The 19542-nt window shown below is 37.8% G+C and overlaps 1 protein-coding gene across 5 annotated transcripts in view; it reads left to right on the top strand.

Moving 5' to 3' along the window:
- LOC121740497 (whirlin) overlaps positions 1 to 18969 on the top strand; it is a 79229-nt gene extending 60260 nt beyond the window's left edge. For 3 of the 5 annotated variants that reach the window (XM_042133242.1, XM_042133216.1, XM_042133208.1), the window contains 5 exons: positions 13853 to 13858; positions 14273 to 14353; positions 15594 to 15863; positions 16351 to 16491; positions 17480 to 18969. In XM_042133242.1, the coding sequence (XP_041989176.1) occupies positions 13853 to 13858; positions 14273 to 14353; positions 15594 to 15863; positions 16351 to 16491; positions 17480 to 17560 (579 nt within the window). In that variant the 3' untranslated portion in view covers positions 17561 to 18969. The remainder of the gene's footprint in view (positions 1 to 13852; positions 13859 to 14272; positions 14354 to 15593; positions 15864 to 16350; positions 16492 to 17479) is intronic. The other 2 variants (XM_042133224.1, XM_042133233.1) reach the window with 2 other exon arrangements.
- The last annotated feature ends 573 nt before the right edge of the window (positions 18970 to 19542 follow it).

Here is a 19542-nt window from a genome sequence, read left to right as displayed (position 1 = left end):
CTAAAAAAGATCGGAACGGCACCTTAAGTTTATCTCCACAGTTTGTGACTATAGTCTGTCATAAAGTGGCATTTTAATTGAATTTTTCGAAACGAAAAAAGATCGGAACGGCACCTTAGGTTTATTTCCACAGTTTGTCCATACTTTCGCATTTCCGCTGGTCGCTGTGCTAGCACTACATAAACCGTTATTGAACCATATGTGTCGTCCCGTTTTGACCCTATTATTGGTACTTTTCACAGTATTTTATAATCACTTAAATCGTGGGTAACACCGCGGGGCACAGCTAGTTTTTTATAAAACCGCCGCTTAAACTGTTGCCTATTAGTAAATATACGCTTTCAGAGATAGACCCTCGGCTTGCAACCATTGTCACTCGTTTTGTTTAGAGGGTTAGGTTTCTTTTTTTACTAGAGTATGGTTACTGACGTTTAACTGTTAAAAGTTTAAAATTAGGTAATCGAAATTAAATACATGCTGTTATTGCTACGATTAACCAAAGTGGTAAAAAGGCAGTTACAAACGAGTAAGTTAACTTAAATGCTGGCTCATGCAGTTGCATGAAAGTGGGTTAATATAAGTATAATAACCTTTATTAAATTATGAAATATCAGCAGTAGGCCGTAGTGTAGCCGATGCGAGGCAGCCGTAGCGAACGCCGGCGGTTCCAATGCCATTACATTCAACAGAAAAAAGTTGATTGTGCGATTCTATTGTTTCTAACCATCGTCGTATGTAGGTTAAATTATAATCAATTGAATGATAATTAGCGAACACTTACTTAACTCTCAAGTACGTACTCACTTTATATTTTTATCGACGATATGTAAAATGACTTCATTTACATAAGTTACATCGGTGCTCATGTTATAGTAGTCGAGTGAGTGGATCTATCTCATCCACTTACTTCAACGACCCCGAAGTTTTTTACATATCAATTATTTTTAATTTTTAAAACAATCAATATATTTTGTTTCGAAATAATTTTATAAAATGGCGGATTCCTTATGTGGAACATGACTAAGTACCTAATAATATACATAATACCGTGGAAGCCGCAACCGACAATCTCTATAGTCACTCTCAATCGTTAAAACAAAGATTTAATGCACGATTGAACTTTCTCCGGCGAAAGTGTTGCTAAATGTCTCAAACTTGGTACGCTTTCAAATATTGCACTCACCAGCTTAGAATTCAAATTCAATATCAATCCTACCATCATAATATAATTTCAGACCTTGTTAGACACCAAAAGAGATTCGTTACCGATAGAAAACTGAGTATGTTCTAATTCTCTCCAAAATACAATAATACGTAATTGTCCTGTCTGTAATCACTTTAATGGTGAATCAAAATATATGAATACCAATAAAGCATAATATAAAGACTATGTTTAAAAATAGTTTATTCGAGTTTAAGAAGAATTTATAAGCAGTTTAGTTGAGTACTCGTAAGTTAGCGCTGTTGATTCGATAAATTGTAATTGTGATTGCGCGCCATTATTGTTGGACGTGAGCTGAACAAATTTAGGTGTTCGTTGTATAATTTCCGTTTCTGTCAATGTACTAGGTATCTGATTTTGTTGTAGGCTTTGCAATGCAATAACAAACTGAACATTTAAATTGTATGTACTTTAAACAAAAGTTTGATTTACCATTCGAGTAATCTACAGTACCCTGTATAAACATAAAGTTACAATAACTTTACCCATTCTCTCCTATACTTATTTATTTGATTTTATATTAATACCATTTACCTGATAGCTAAAGCCAAAAATCGTAAGATTAGAAGAGTACGACACGAATATTTTAATCTTCTATGGGTAGGTAAACAAGGCAGATAGGTGTAATCTAAAAAAATATTCGGCGAAGGTAAAAACCGTTTGGCAAATAAATGGGAATAATTAATAATTAATTATTAACGGCAGTTTCGTCACCGCCGCCGCTGGCTGCTCGCTGGCTACTCGCTGGCTAGCTGTAAATTTTGATGTGAGCGCTCGTACACTTCAAATATTACCTCAGGCTAATGATTTTCAAACAACGGTACCTCAGTTATCTCGATCTGCGTTGCCTTTTAAACTTGTTTCCTGCTTCAAATCCTCAAAATCTTCGTTAAGATTAACGAACTCTATCTAGAGTAAAATAAAAGAATACTCGGATTGCCTGCAAGAAATGCTAACGATACCTTATGCACAATATACGCATCGATACCTTTGTGACGGACAAAACTGGTAAACCCATAAAATAATTAATTTGGAGTCAGGATAATGTTTGTCGTGAAAGCGGCGGCTGCAGTTCCGTCGTTATTCGGTGGAATAATGGTCTGAGTCATGGCGTGGTGGTGTGGGTGTGGGCGCTGCGCCGCTCGCCGTGTCACGTGACAGACTCCCATAACACGACGCGCGCTAATTGCTCCGTATGTGACTCAATCTCAGACAACCTATCGTTTCTCTTTTGTTCTTGCATATCAATTTCAATAAATTGCGGCTTGACTTATTTAAGTCGTGTTTGATTCAACAGTTATAAATAAGATACTTTTAAGAAAGATTAGCTCTTAAACTAAAAGTTTATTTAATAAATCGATAAAATCGATAATAATTTGAATACTCGTGAAGAAATTAAGTCATCGTCTAATCGATTTCGTTGAACTCTTTTACTCCGCGCAATAGTTGCGATTGACGCATGAAAGAAAATTGGAGTTGCGCAAAGTTCTTGAGCAAGTATGGAAGTTAACTAGTGTCCTATACGATGTTATTACCGAGTTCTGGAGCTGGGCGATCGGGCAACACTAACTAATAACGAACTGCACGCATCACTAGACCCCCGAGACAATCAGAAAGTGTACAACTATTTGTCGTCATATTCTCTACCTGATTGCTCGCTTTTCTTTTAATTATACAGATTTAAAGACAATCTTGTTTACCGGCACTGGATAATGGGTATATGCACCAACTTATTATGTTAATGATTATTTTTGCATGCAATAATGTACCAATAACAGACTATAATAAATATTATGTGCATTCAGACGCAGTTAATAGTCAATCGTATTATCATAACAAATTAAAAAGTATTAAAAATTAAAATTCATGTTTTCATTAACACATGAAAACGTTACATGAAAATGGTTATGAAATAATTATAATAATGTTATCTTGTAACAATTCGTAATAAAAGTGTGATATCATGTCATCGCGCCGGAGAGAAACTCCGGGAACCGTGTGATGTGAACAATGGCCTCTACTTTCGTAAGAGGTAATTGTATCGGAAGGAAGGAATCATATTATCTACTCGCGTGTAAACTATTATTATTTTCGCTAGTTTGCCTACTAATAGTAATTAAAAGACGGTACTGTTTGAGCTACTGAAGACTTGCGGTGAGTGAGCACCTTTGTGAGGTACTGAGCTGTGCTCGTAAAGTTGAAACAAAATATTGAGTAGCAGGCAAAAAGTCAATCGACCTTACTACATAATTAAAATTTTAATAATACAATTTTAATTATGAAGTAATTTTTGTGCATAATTTTTAAACGTAGGTAACAGCTGGCAATGACATTATTCTTAATAATTATTCACTATAGTTATATTAAATACTGAGGATATTTTTTATCATGCGGATGTACGGTTCATTTTGCGACGGTGCTATTCTATAATATTATATCAAATAGGCAGACACTTTCGCGTAAAGGGCAATGATAGATAACATAACATAATAGTTTTTTTACGAGTCCTTAATTCATCTCCTGTGCAATTAGCTCAACAATCAACACTAACAATTTGCGATAGAAACGTCACGTACAAAACGCCGACCCTATTATTCTTTTGGCAGTTCCTTAATAAAGAAAAAGTTGGTATACAATAAGGATAGATAGGTACAGTTTATATTTTATATCGGAGTTATCCCTCTGTAATAACGGCTTTGCCGGACGTGACAGTTTCCAATTTCATATCTAGCTCGGCCCCTCTATTTGTTATGCCCCGAGCCTTTCGAGATTTATACGACTTAAAACTAGATTACTAAAACTTCATCTTCAAATAACTTTTTGTACGAGTGGACTGAGCAAACAAACGTGATTTTTATTTATAATTCGTTGCTACAAAGAATTTTAGCATTTATATTTTTTATTTTTACGTTTAATTTTTGAATAAGAATGACGGGTCAATTAACGTTTATATTTTTAACACTTTAGCATTAGACCTGTCGTAATATTTAGGGAGGCAGAAAAATACATCCTGGCGTAATGGAAGTTTAATTTAAAAAGGTTGCCATCAAAAAGCTTTGCCTTCCATTTACATTCATTGTCAGGATAAACTCAGATCTCACCCGAAGGGAATATTGGGGTTGTTTCGAGGGATTTTATTTTTGTGTCAGGAGGTTTGCAGAAAAAGTTATTTTTATTTTGAGCTGACACGAAAGTGAATTGTAGCGTTGCTACTATCACATTTTCCAATAAAAAAAATTGTAATCTGATGATATGCTATTTTTATCAACGAGGTTCGAGCGCTTAATCTAGATCAAATCACAGCCTCAGTCTTAATAAAAACCCATGACCTCGATTCTGAGACCTATACTGTCACACTGTAGTGACTCAGGACCAATTACATAATATTTTACACTGAAGTCTAAAACCAATTCGCTAATAGTGGCGTCAATCTACATTTTTGATGTCTGAGAAACGACGATTTCTGAAAACTGTTGACCATATTATGCAAAAATAAAAGCTAATAAAGATGAGTACTATTTAGGCATTGTTAAATATTGATATCCAGGGGAAAAGAGACTCCTCGCCCTAACTTCAGGTTTTCTAACCTAGATAGAGTAGCAGACGCTTTACCTTAACTTATTAAACAATAAACAGTGTCTATATTTTGTAGATAAAACAATATTAATTGTAGATAAAACATTATGTGAAACAAATGAAGATTATTATTATTATTATTACTCACAATCGTATGAAAAGTGATATGGAAATAACGTAACGGTCATCCCTAATTGATTTTAAAGGTCGATGCACTCTATTTAATACAAGGTTAATTATTACACTACTGTGAATTAATTGTTCTAATATTCTTTGAAACTAATTAATTGAACAGTCAAAACATTGTCCATACTACCGTTACTATAAAAATTAGGTAAGGCAAAAAGGTTAATCACAATAATAAATTCAGAATGTAACTCGAGAACCATGATTTATATTTCTATGGTAACGACAGAATATGTCTGTGATAATTTCGGATAGTCGGTATAATGTTAATAGAAGTGATTAATTATAGATATTAACTATACTGATGAGACTGTGAATGTAAGGTGTGAAAGTAATCATAATTATTTTAAGTTAAATCTGAATTTTCTTGTTTTTTTTTTAATTTATTATGCACGTGAAAATAGCTCCGTAACTTTTTAATTACAGTAAAATCACGTTGCTAAACCATCGGTGTTCTCCAATTTAAAAATGTATATGTCGTAGGATGATTTGATAAATCCGTGTTTTCGCGAAATCCCTAGAATTTTCGCGAAAATTCTAGGGATTTCGCGAAAACACGGATTTATCAAATCATCCTACGACATATATAAATAATATGAAATACGACTGTCATTAAACTCAAAAGCCAATAAGAGCGTTCGTGCTGTAATTTAGTTAAAGGTAGTCTATTTTTAACGTAATAATAACTTATTAGCGGCACGCTACATTTAAACGCCATTTAACCATACTAATGTAAAAAATTGGTGTTTGTTACGAAATTTAAAACGGCGGCGACAAGTCGATATTATAGAAAAAAAATCGGCCAAGTGCGAGTTAAACTACCTATATCGAGCAAAAATAGACTGAAAATTGTTTTTTTGTATGGGAACCCCCCTTTATTATTTAATTTATTGGAATTTTATTATTGATTATTAAAGTACAAATATAATTGAGTATTTCTTGAATATTTCAAGTGCCCATGTGTTGCAGTTATTGATATCGAGCAAAAAATAGCAAAAAAATCACGTTTGTTGTATGGGAGCCCCTCTTAAACATTAATTTTATTTTGTTTTTAGTATTTATTGTTATAGTGGCAATAGATTTACACAATCTGTGAAATTTCAGAAATCTAGCTATAGTGGTTCTTGAGTTACAGCCTGGAGACACACAGACAGACAGACGGACAGACGGACAGATGGACAGACATTGAAGTCTTAGTAACAGGGTCCCGTTTTTATCTTTTGGGTACGGAACCCTAAAAACACACCTTACTGCCGCACTCAAATACGTATTTTAATTAATTAATTATAATTAAACGAAGATTTTGGCATAAGACACATACATTATCTTTAAACTCTTCATTAAATTGAAGTTTAATCATCATCAAATGTCTCTGAGTACGTAATGCGGCAGTAACTTGATTAGGCAGGCACTTATCTATATGAGCAAAATTATATTGGTTTGCTTGCTAGTAGCTATATGCATAGGCGCCGGCAGGTGGGTGCCAGGTGGTGCACTTGCACCCCTTGGGAATCTCGGGATCGACAGGAATTATTGATGAAACAAAAAGGATCTATTGGAAATCGGCACTAAATGTATTCTGTTTAAATAGACAGTCACTGTTGTTCGTAAAAAGTAAAAAGAAAAGAAAGAAAACTAAAATCTGCACCCCTAGGAAAGTATTTCTGCCGGCGCCTATGACTATATGGTAGATACTAGATACATAATATAAGTTATAACTAAGTTTTGGTAACTTGTAGGTACTTCGAATAACATGTAACAAATCAATACTGGCAAAGTCGTCGTGACTGGGATATATTTGCTGACCAATGATACTTGGCATGTCACACAGCCATAAATTTAAGATTTCTCTCGCAAAATTGTAACTAGGAGGTTACTTAACAGTGTTCCTTCGACTTTCTTATTTTATAAATACGTCGTCTAATAAATGTACGTCACGATGTCGATACGAAAATTAGCATTTATTTTTGCGTTCATTGGGCAACGAGACAAAATGGGCCAATAAGGCTAATTCTAAGCAGAAAGGATGTCAACCGGGCGGCATCTGCGGCGGAGGTGTTTACGTAAGTGCTAGGACCGTGATAGTGACGAGTCGCATCGGGGTTAATGTTACACGAATAGCTTTGTCCACACTGTGCCTTTTTCTGTTCGTCAAGGGCATGCGTTATAGTGCAGTCAACAGCGAACGTGAGGCATGCCCGCGACGCATGCTCTCTGACCGTATCTAAAACTTCAAAAAATGACAATATTGGCGTTGCGTTCCTTGACGCATTCAATTATTGAATGCGCGAAAAATATATATGAAAGTTGATGACGAAAATTGAAAATGAAAGTGCACAGTGTGGACATAGCTAATGAGATCTTTATTCCCCGCAGACAAAGTGAGCGGCCGTCAACCTTCCGGCCGCGGCCCTACGAGAAAGGGCCGTTCCCGTATGCCGTATCTCGACCAACACTAACTAATAAGTGCTATTAGCGAGTGACTCACACTTCAACTCCGATTATTTCGAATAATTATCGAGTAAATTAACGAATAAAACTAAGTACTACTTAAGTTAATAAATGAATGAAAATCTTGATAATTACGATCTAAAAAGGTTTATAATGCGAAATATATAAAGTTAAACAAATTCATTTGTGCTGCAGTCACTCATCAAGTCGAACTTATGGTTACCGGTTACATAAAAGGAACGTCAAAGCAGCGCTAATCGCGATCAGTCTCGGCTCTCGACCCGAGGGTCCCCGCTCACCATTGACAGTACCCGCACAGCACCGCACGCGCACTGTATACGACCGGCGAGGAAGATTGCATCGAGCGCGGCCCTAATGATCTCTGTGTGTTCACCTATCTACGTTGTACTCATTTCTAAACATCGACGTCCGATACGTTGCTAGATTAGATTCTGAAATATCGCTTCCGTGGATGTCTCAAAGTCACGAACCGTCTGATTATAAAATAAAATAAAAGATTTTTTACGAAATTTATTTTGCGAGTTGCTCAAAAAAGAATACGTAATGAGTAATACGGCGGAGTACGTCATTTTATTTTATTATGCAGTTTGTGAACAAAGGAGCGGTTTGTTTTGGGTGAATAATTTTTTATGTCGAGGATAACTCCCGGTCGAACAGACGAAGGAACATTTTTTGTCCGTGGCCCGAAAAGAACCGGCCGCGGCGAGCTCGGCTAGTTTTTGTCACAATCATGGGAACCGTGCGAACGACGAGTATGTCGTGCTATCTACGTTTCGAGGAGATTTTTATGTTTCGCAACTACGGGGCATTCATTCCGCTTATGCGATTACTGACGGTGTCCTTTATAATAAATCGAGTACGGTAAGGTCGGAGCGCGCGGCGGCATCGGGGCACATAAAACATGTAAACAATCGAAAACTTAACCTCAATTCGAGCTTCACTCACCTGTCACGAGCGTGGAATACGGCGGCGGCGGCGAGGCCCGCGCTGTTTGTAAACAAGTCGGGGGCCACAGACGGACAGACGTGCTCGGCGCCCGCCGCTCACTGCGAGACTGCTTGCTTACTGCTGAGTGCAGAGTGCTGGGCGCTGGCTTTCGAGTGCGGCCTGCGGCTGACGATGGAGCGAAGTATGTGCGAATCGAATTAACCCGATACCGGTACTCTCTCGAGTGGCTCACGAGCTGCGCCCGCCGCGCCGTCCGGCACCGTCCGGAGGCCCGACCTAATGAGCGAATCACGACCACCCACTCACAACTAGGTAACCCGGACGAAAATACTCACACAAAAAAGAAATTGCTACCTATTCTCGGTTTATGTTCGAACTTTTGTTATCGAACCCATCGTGATTTCTCAAAGCGTGATAGAGATGAAAGCTGAGTAGTGAGTAGGTCTGTATTTCTATGTTACATAGGAATTCAAAGACAAACAGAAGTAGATCTCACCGATGCTACACCGCAGCTAGCACTGACCTAAATTAATATACTATGCTAAAATCGTGTCCTATACTTAAACGCTTTGCTCTATGTGGAATGTGGATAGAATATGAAAATAAAATGAACTATGCCTCCTTTGAAATATAATAATTAATATTGAGCTCGCTACGACTTTTTCAGTCTTCCAGTGCTGGGCCTCAGGCTTTAGTTTGGACGTAGCATTTTTATTATTCTTGAAAGAAATTTCAGCATATCTGAGTGCACGGTAGTGCACCCGCCGAGACGAGCCAAGCGAAGCGCAAGGGCACTAGTCACTACCCTTACCCTTACCCTCACCCTTACCCTACCTTCTTTTAGTTAGTAACGAAACAGGCTGTTTCGTTAGCGATGACCAAATAAAATAATTTGCACTTTGTTTGTTAGTTTGAACGCGCTAATCTCAGGAATTGAAAAATTCTTTCAGTGTTAGATAGCATATTTATCGAGGAAGGCTATAGGCTATATTTTATCACACTAAGACTAATAGGATTGATTTTTTTTAAATCGGACCAGTAGTTCCTGAGATTAGCGCGTTCAAACAAACAAACTAACAAACTCTTCCGCTTTATATAATATATTATAGTAATAGATATACGTCTACATCACTACAGAAAAAAGTTTCTTGTCAAAATGGCAATTAGTTGAGTAATTAGGTAGGGTAAGCAGTATTAGCCCAGGGCCCCACAATTAATTCAAGATCCGCCCCTGAAGAGTAGCGTCCTCCAGAAACTCAAAATATTACACATTTTTGCCCATTTAATAAATAATTGTATTATTATTATTTTTAATTAGTCGATCGTACTATATTAAAGTTATAAGCTTACAGCTGTAATTTGAGGTAGCAAATGCCTCTAGAAATTAATATCCATGATGTTAGACTATAAAAGCTGGAAAAGGTTAGGTACACGACCTGCTGTGAAAGTATAAGTTATATAAACGGCGCCGAGAAGGCATTAAATTAAATACTAAACCTATAGTTGGTACTACTAATATAAATTCTGTGCCTATAGTCAGAACAATTTAAAGTGGCACCAGCGGTCATTGACCTTTCTAGTCTAGAAAAATACTCGCACTGCATTCTGTTAACTTAAGAATAAATTTGAATTCTTGTAAAAAACAGACTATTACAGTTTCATCGGAAAACGTCTTGGTAACTCTTCGTATGATAATCCCCAACTATTTATGAGTTTGAAGTGATATAATTCACACTCTGTTCACATTGTGTATGCAAAATACGATATCGCCCAACTAGAAACATCTGTCACTTCATTGTCAATCGCGGTTTGTATAGAAAACGACGAAATATGACAAGTTTTTTGACAGGGAGTCAATGACCGCTACAGACAGAATTCCGCGATTTGAGAATAGTTCTCTACATTATACCTGCTATCTCGATGTTATGACTCATAATAAAGCGGATTATTCGTTGAGTCAATTAGTATTGTATTGTAGTGTGACAAGCTTTTGACCAACGACACGAAATCCCTGAGCAGCTGTATATTTTCCTGTGATGAAGGATCAGTGAACAGTGAACTTTATAATATAATCACCTTTTTATCGCGTTATCCTGTTACATCCTGGAACGTTACTTTTATGTTACATTAAAAAGTTCTTATATAACAATATATTGTGCATTTTACGATAAATAGATACATAATAATTACAATATCGGTAGAGTAGTTAATACGAAGTATCCCTACTATAAATCGTCATTGCAGAAGGTCTATTGACAGTTCAATGAATTTTAACGAAGGATGTTTTTGTTAGTTCAACTGTCAACAGTGGACTCCCGTTAGTTCCCACGTTTCAGTTGTAGACTGTAGACTGTAGTCGTCCAAAACTGGAAAGACTGGATCACGAACCTGCACAATCTCCTTTCATTAGGGCACTAACGTTTGGAATGTAAAATACATAAACATCTTGGTCAATTTTCTTGTGGCTCCGAATCTATGACTCATATGGTTATAGTGTATGTACTATGTAGGTACCTCGTAGGTACCTATCTTAGGAGTTAAAATACTCGTTACCCTTAGGTACGTTATTAGTTATTACACTTAATAGAGCTATGCGTATATTTACTTTTTAGTAAAAAATATGTAAGCGTTGAATTCGTTCACTTAAGATTAAGCAAAGATTTAATATAAAAGATGTAATATTTTACGTGGGAGAGCCATGCTTCGGCACGAATGGGCCGGCTCGACCGAAGAAATACCACGTTCTCACAGAAAACCGGCGTGAAACAGTGCTTGCGATGTGTTTCGCCGAGTGACTGAGTTTACCGGAGGCCCAATCCCCTACCCTCCCCTATTCCCTTCCCTTTCCATCCCTACCCTCCCCTATTACCCTATTCCCTCTAAAAGGCCGGCAACGCACCTCCAGCTCTTCTGATGCTGCGAGTGTCCTTGGGCGACGGAAGTTGCTTTCCATCTGGTGACCCGTTTGCTCGTTTGCCCCCTTATTTCATTAAAAAAAGGCAGGCAAAGGCAAGGCAGGCAAGTTTTATACGCGATCGAATTACTTAATAGCTTAGTGCACCAGGTATAGTACGAAAGAAACAAAAGGTTTTTTTTTATTATTAAAGAAGGCAGGTCGCTATAGCCCTGACGTCACTGCGACCCATAAGGATCTATTGTGACTCCTTCGCACTAGAGTATCATCCCCAACCCAATACTGCTCATAAATTGAACGATATGGTTGGGGTTGGTGCCACGAATTTCCTCTGTGGACGAGTATTCGTGGCGACCAAGGTGCCTGTTCCTGCTCTGTAGTAGAGCAGGGCAGACGAGGAGAAGGTGAATAGGTGTTTCATCCTCCTCCTCACAGAATCTGCAAGTCGTTATGCTACAAATACCCATTCTGTTTAGGTGTTTGTTGAGCTTGCAGTTCCCTTCTGGTAAGGATTCTTAATTGGTTCCTACCCAAGGTGAGCACTAATTCTGATTGTTTCTTGTTGAAGTCAGGAATTAGTGCCTTGGAGTGTTCAAGGCCAGGGGTCTCAGCCCATTGCTTCCTGCATAGTCTGTGACCCCATTTCTTGAGCACTTGCTTTGTGGTACTGGGAGTTATACCACAGACTGGTTCTGGACCATATATTATGAGACTCTTGGCCCCAAGCCTAGCCAGTTCGTCAGCGGTTTCATTGCCGGGGACGTTGCTAAACAAAATGTAGTTTACATAATTTTGTTCGCTACAAAAGGAAAACCGTTACGAACTAAACTACCTGCACCTGACAACGTACTAACATCTGATATCACCTCGTAGAAAGCTAACGATCACAGGAATGGTAGTGCTCCTTAAACCGATTAGTGAAGCGTAGGTACTTGGAGCAAAAATGCGACGACAGCAAAAGTGAAAATCAACCAATATCGAATTCTATATTGAGTGCATACTTTCTAAATTAATGTGACAATATTGACCAGTACCACAATGAAAACAAACAAATCTATACTAATATTATAAATGCGAAAGTATCTCTGTCTGTCTGTCTGTCTGTCTCGCTTTCACGCCAAAACTACCAAACCGATTGTAATGAAATTTTGTATACAGATAGTCTAAGGCCTGAGAAAGGACATAGGCTACTTTTTTCCTGGAAAAAAGGGTTGTAAGGGGGCGAAAATACGAAAATTTGTTCAAATTAAGTTAATTCCAAAAATTCAGACTAGATGGCGCCGTGCGTCTCTTACATCGCGCTAACGCTTGCCCAACATCTTTTTATAAGAGGTGGTATCATTATACATTCGAGTTTCGATTTCTTCGATTGTTATTTCTTTTTTACGTTATTTAATAAGTCAGTACTTTATAATCTTTATATTTATTATATACAGTGGCTTAACCTTAAACCTATCAATGATAAATAGTTTATGGGTAAAGTTGTGTAATTGGGGGGCTAAATAAGCTTTAAAATTTGACATAATATATAAAGTTTAATTAAAAAAAAGAAATATTATGTGCACACTGCACAGCTGTTTTGATTTAAGGGGTACCAGGGTTTTTTTTATAAAAGCTTTTGACGCCAATTTTGTTGACATTGCGCGCTATAAACTGAAGTCCACGCGGACGAAGTCGCGGGCAACAGCTAGTATGAAATAACAATGAACATTGCGCATACTTGATGACGTTTTTAGCATCATGTATAACAACAACCAACCTGTCGTTTTGGGGTTTTAATATATTATATTTCACCTGTCCACAACATCAATAATTGTTTATTCTAATTTATAACAAGTTATCTTTATAAAAATTCACTCAACGATAATAAACAATAGATCTATTGTACAAAAGTCGGTTGCATATCGGAGCAGTGTGCTGCGTGTAGATGCTATCTCGTTGTATAATATAGAACGCTAACGAGAGGCACCGCGGCCGCGCGATGAGCCGAGATCCAGGCGATACGAATAAGGACTATCGCTCGCTAGAGACACGCGACAGTCTCAAGACAGACACTTGCTATACATAACACATGAAGATGAAGCAAACATTTTGTGTTACAAAAGTCTGTCTTAACACTGTCGTGTCTCAAGTGAGCGAGAGCCCTAACGATCTCGTCATGTCCACAGGCATTCTCCGCAATCATGCTCGCAGGACAAAAATAAATTACCATAAGTCTGCGTCTACGATGCGTTTACATAATCTACTAGACAGTTTTATAAAACATGGCCCTCGGTTTTGTCTATCTTGTTTCGTAATTTATGTTGCCTCGTAGGCAAAATGAACCAGCAGGCTGAGGCATTTGTTAAGTAAAACAAAAAGTACACTATTATAATTATTATGAGAATCATAGAGTCTTTGTGTTGCCGAAAGCACATCAATTGCTTTTGATTGATTGAATATGATATTATTTAGAAACCATTTCGGGCCATTTCATTGTCGGTCAGTAACAAAATATGTTTGCTCTTGTTTCACGCTTTCAAATCTAATTAAAGGACCAGGTATGTATTGATACAATTGTAGCTTACGAGTATATCCTACTGATATCATTACTTTTCCACTTTACACCGATATAACATATTATTAGTACCTACATCTAATCGTATCGTTATCTAGAAATAAGAGTAGAAGTACTTTTGTCATTTATTAAAATATAATCTTTTAGTAGAGAACATTATGCTAAAACTACACTTATAGTAAGTTTTATAGTGAGAGTGTTGACATAGAATTTGCTAATGCCCCTTGTTGTAACTTAGTGCACTCTGTTGATACCCTTTAGTCTTGTCGATGCGTCCCCGCGACGAAGCGGGACTCGGGACTGCCGGCTAGTGGTCTAGTGGCTGCCGGCTAGCGGCCACCGGCCAGGGTCAGGGGTAGGAATGAGGTTCGGGCGCTGAGTGAATGTGATGTTTCAGTGCGGCTATCTCGAGGGTCTGCGCTCATCACTCGGTGGCTGGACGCAGAAAGTTAAATCTTGGTACTGGGGACGACCTCTAGTAAGTTGCCCGATCCGCCGAAGCGACGATCAGCGAATCATCCTAGCACATTGATATATTTGCACGAATCTAACTCGACTTAAACCTATTCCAAATTTCGCTTAAACTAAAAATCGCTTGATGTTAGTTCTATGTACTTTCCACGTTGATCGCACATTTATTCGGTGTTCATTTTATATTTTCATTTTTATTTTTTATATTTTCAGTAGATACCCTCATCGACATCGAAACGAAACGATTGGTTCCAAACGAATACGATTCAGTAGCTGTAATCTGTAGACAGTCTCGACTTAAGTATTGCATGAGAAGTTAGTTTGAAAAGATACTCATACTCCGAAGTCCCTTCGAAAGTCGTCCCGAACTACTTCCGCGACAAACGACCAAAGAATGTTTTGTATTATAGTGCATGTTTAAAAATTGAATAATTTCTTTATTTGAATTATTTCTGCTTCGTTCCTACGTTCGAATCCTTTAATTGCAATTCAAATTTATTTCTCTGTGTGAGTACGCAAATTGGGTTAACGACTCTACCGAAGTATCTACTCGCAAAGTACCCTTGGACCACGCCACCGAGTGATAGATCCGCATGTTTCCAAGCCCCAGCTCACATCTCACTTCCAGCTTCTCAACACATTCGAAGACAATCACTTGTATTTCTGTAACCGAAAGCATAAGGTGGACCAGAAATGAGTCGTGCGCAAAGCAGATCGGTTCCCCGGAACCGGAACCCGCCTAGCGCCCGCAGCTACAGTAAGACCATATCAATATGGCTGCAACGCGATACCAATCTACGTGACGGATTTGTTCATTTTCTATGAGGAGGATAGATTTAGTCACCTAGTTGTATGTACTGTTTATTTTGATTACGTTAACGATGAATCACCGTAGACTAAGCTGTGATGTGGTACCGTATCTACACTTTAAGTAAAGTATGTAATTTAGCTCGTAAGCGTTAGCCGTGTGAGTTGCCATATTTTTGGTCGTACTGTACTGAACTGTACAATATTGAATTTTTCTCTTAGCACATAGACGTTAGCGGCTGACTTTTCGCTGTTAGAGTAGCAGTAAATAGTGTGATGTGGTTGATAGATCCTAGGACTTAGAAGATGTTCACAGTGTCGAGTGCTACATATTTCAATTTACGATCCTCGCAAAATCATTAAAGCACATTCGTTCGTAAGCGTTAAGATTTTAGAATGAATATAGAACGGCACGTCACTCACTCGAACTGTATCGACAGGAGCTGGCGCACAAGCTGTCGCGGAGTTTCGACATGAAAGAGGAGGGCGGTGCGTTGCTAGACGAGCGGGGAGGAATCCGGAGGCATCAGTCAATGCAGAGGCTGCAGCACGGCGATAACCAGGCCGACGAGAACAAAGCTGCGAAGGTGGTGCCGGACCACCACGGCAATCTTCACATCACAGTCAAGAAGACTAAGCCGATTTTAGGCATAGCGATAGAAGGAGGTGCTAACACCAAGCACCCCTTACCGAGAATAATCAATATCCATGTAAGAATCTTTCACATTTTATTTCGATTTCTGTTGTTACTTTGTAGCAAAAGGGCGTTATACAAAAAGGAAACACAAGAAATCGGTTAATAACAACATACAAAGGAAACATTTACATAACATATATTATGGACGCCATATGCCTACCACGTATTTATGAGCAATATTTCGTTTTTTTCGATATTGCTCATAAAATTTGAACAGGCTTGTTACAAGTAAAACGTTTTCGAAATTCGAGGAGACTCTCGTTTCTAGAGAAACAGATGTCTTCGTTGCATTTCGGCGTTATGGCATTTTCATGAAACAACAACTCTCATTTTCAGTGAGAGTTGCAAATAAGTACAATACAACTACGATCTGTGTTTAGAACAACTTCTTGCCCTGTGAAATGACGGCCCCAACCATCTTAGGGAAATTATTACAGATGAACTTATTGTATGGCTCAAGCTACAAACTTTTTTAATCATCACATTGCTTTTAATTCCAGGAGCACGGTTCAGCGTATGAAGCAGGGGGTTTAGAAGTTGGTCAATTAATATTGGCGGTGGACGGTCACCGCGTGGAGGGAATGCAACACCAAGAAGTGGCCAGATTAATAGCAGAATCCTTTGCACAAAGAGATAAACCAGTAAGTTGATTCATATACATAGATTGCTTGACGTCGACAAAACATAATAATCAGCCAAGTACGAGTCGTACTCGCGCACGAAGGGCTCCGAACCGTTGTAGGTATAGCACAATTAGGCCAAAAATTTTTGTATGGGAGCCCCCTTAAATTATTATTTTATTTAAATATTATTATTATTTATTAAAGTACACATATATTTAGGGCCTTCGTGAAAATTTAAAGTGCCTACCTGTTGCCATTATTGATATCGAGCAAAAAAGGCTTAAACAATCATGTTTGTTGTATGGGAGCCCCCCTTAAATATATTGTTTTGTTTTTAGTATTTGTTTTATAGCGGCAATAGATATACAAAATATGTGAAAATTTCAGAAGTCTAGCTATAGCGGTTCTTGAGATACAGCTTGGCGACAGACAGATAGACAGACAGACAGACAGACATACAGACAGACATACAGACAGACATACAGACAGACATACAGACAGACGGACAGACGGACAGACAACGAAGGCTTAGCAATAGTATCCCGTTTTTACCCTTCAGGTACGGAACCCTAAAAATCCATCCAAAATTGTTGCATAATATTATGAATCGCAGGGTGATTGTTAAATTAAAGTATGTTTTAATATTAGCTTCGCAATTACTGACCTTCAGCACTAACCTGTATCAGCTGACAGACGTATCAGTGAATGCTATTGATAGGTATCACATTGCAAACATAACCACTAATGTGCTACTTGGTAACTAGGTATAGCTACTCGATAGCCGATACCGCGCTCTAGGTTTAGGATCACAACGCACTCTTGGATTTACATATTTTGTAGAAGCACGATTGGCATTCGGTTACGAATTACGATCAAGAATTTACCTACATATTATGTTTATTTTAAACTACATATTCAACACACCTCACCTCAATTCATTTGCCACATTGAATTTAACTGCAAGCGCAGCAGTGTTATTTCATAAACCCGTTTTTTCAAATTTCAGGATATCGAGTTTCTAGTCGTGGAAGCGAAGAAATCGAATTTGGAACCGAAGCCTACAGCCCTTATTTTCTTGGAGGCCTAACATCTACTTTCCCTCCCCGCCAGCGACCCGCCGGCCGCGCAGGGCAGCGCGACGCCGGGGGTCGACCTCACCGCGCACACCACGGAATAGCCAACTCCAACCTGCGCTGCCACATGCTCTTCTAGGCCATGCGCCGGAGCCGTGGACAGAACTCGTTTGCTCTACGGAGGATGAACATGAACGATAATCACATTAAATATTCACGACTCCTGACGTGACGTCGCAACGGACTGAAATGAGACACAAATTCTGAGGCGATACTGTGCAGGTACTGGGCTATTATTAATGGCACAAGGGAGGCAATACAATTTTTATATCTCGATAAACTTAAAAATAACTAAACTTTAAACTCCAAGAACTCTGCCCAATAATCCAATGTTCTTGTCTTGTATAATTAAACGTCCCAGCCCCGGCCGGGGCCGTACGGGTAGATTCAAAATTTTTTAAATCGTTTTCTAGAGAGTAGTAGTACCAATTTACCGGTAGGCAGCGACTGAATTTTGTAAAAATTTCCTACGATCAATTGTAATTTATTACGTTGATATTGTAACGCATCAAAGTAACAAATAAAACGTAGTATTTTTTAAATACGATTTCACAAAAGTAAATAGAACTAGATTCGTCATCGGATCGTTCTCAAAATGCAGCGTACGTCGAGGCGCTAGAATTTGGGCAACACAATTTTTCATCTTCTATCTCGAATCGTGTAAACATTTTTATTAGAAATCATTAGTAACGGTAGTGCTTGTCGTCGAAGCGTCAGCGGCCATTCCACGCGGTTCACCTCACTCGAGTCATCCATGTGCCATCAACGTCGCCTTCTGTTTAGCGCACGACAGTCGAAGGTACTCTCATCCCAGATCGTTGTGTCGGTGGTTAAGTTAACATCGTCGTCATCAGTAGAGCGGAGCTTGCAGCACGCGGACCACTTCTAAGCAATCTCTACTTTACATCCGAACACGGGTACCGATAGAATAGTTTCGTCTCCCCGAATTGATGAACCTCATCATTAGATCGACCATCATCGGCTCCAGAAACTAGCGATTAGTTCCGATTAAATCTCTAACACCGATCGTCTCAAAGTTAAGTTTGCTTAGAATTAAACAGTGCGTCATTCCATCGGTAGAAAAACGGTGAGTTAAGGAAATTATGGCGGAGAGGGATTTGCCCACTCTATTTGAAAACATAGGTTTTAAGTGTGTGTTTGCCGTGTATTATTTATTTATTGTTAGCTCTTACGTATTTCGGCTTTGTAGTTTATTATGATGATGTGAAATATAAAAAAAATAAGAGCTTGAAAAAAATCATATTCGCGTTACATCGTATTCAGAATAATGTTCTTCAATCCACCGAGTAATTAATGTTTAAGGGGCCGGGTGCCATCGAAATTCTCATACATACGTAATACCAAAAATTATTTTCTCATACGAAAATATTTAACATGTTTGAGTTATTTTTCAGCTTAAAAAAGTATTTATCTAGGTCCCTGCACAATTTTTTTTACAAAATATTAAAACACACATAAAAAAATTGTGTTTAAATATTTTGTAGTAAATTTACCACTAAACAGTAAAAAATATAGTAAAACTCTAAAAAATACATAAATAAATGGTAAAATATTTTTTATTATTTAAATATGTTGTAGTAAATTTACTTTTTATTTATATATTTTTATTTTCTTAGTGTATTAATATAATTTTTAGTGTTTACTTAAATATTTAGTAGTTTTACTACAAAATATTTAAACACATTTTTTTTGTGTAAAATATTAAAAAAAAAGTGTGCTGGAACCTAGGTAATTACTATTTTAAGCTGAAAAATAACTCAAACATGTTAAATATTTTCGTATGAGAAAATGATTTTAGTATTACGTATGTATGAGAATCTCGATGGCACCCGGCCTCTTAACATCTTTCTCTTCTTAACTTTTTGATGTCTCAAACTGTGATTTTAAACCACTTTATAATTTCTCTTAAAATAAC

This window comes from Aricia agestis, chromosome 1 (genome assembly GCF_905147365.1).
Source record: "Aricia agestis chromosome 1, ilAriAges1.1, whole genome shotgun sequence".
Taxonomy (NCBI): Eukaryota; Metazoa; Arthropoda; class Insecta; order Lepidoptera; family Lycaenidae; genus Aricia; species Aricia agestis.
The sequence above is the reverse complement of the archived record's forward strand: the minus strand, read 5'-3'. Positions and strand labels throughout refer to the sequence as shown.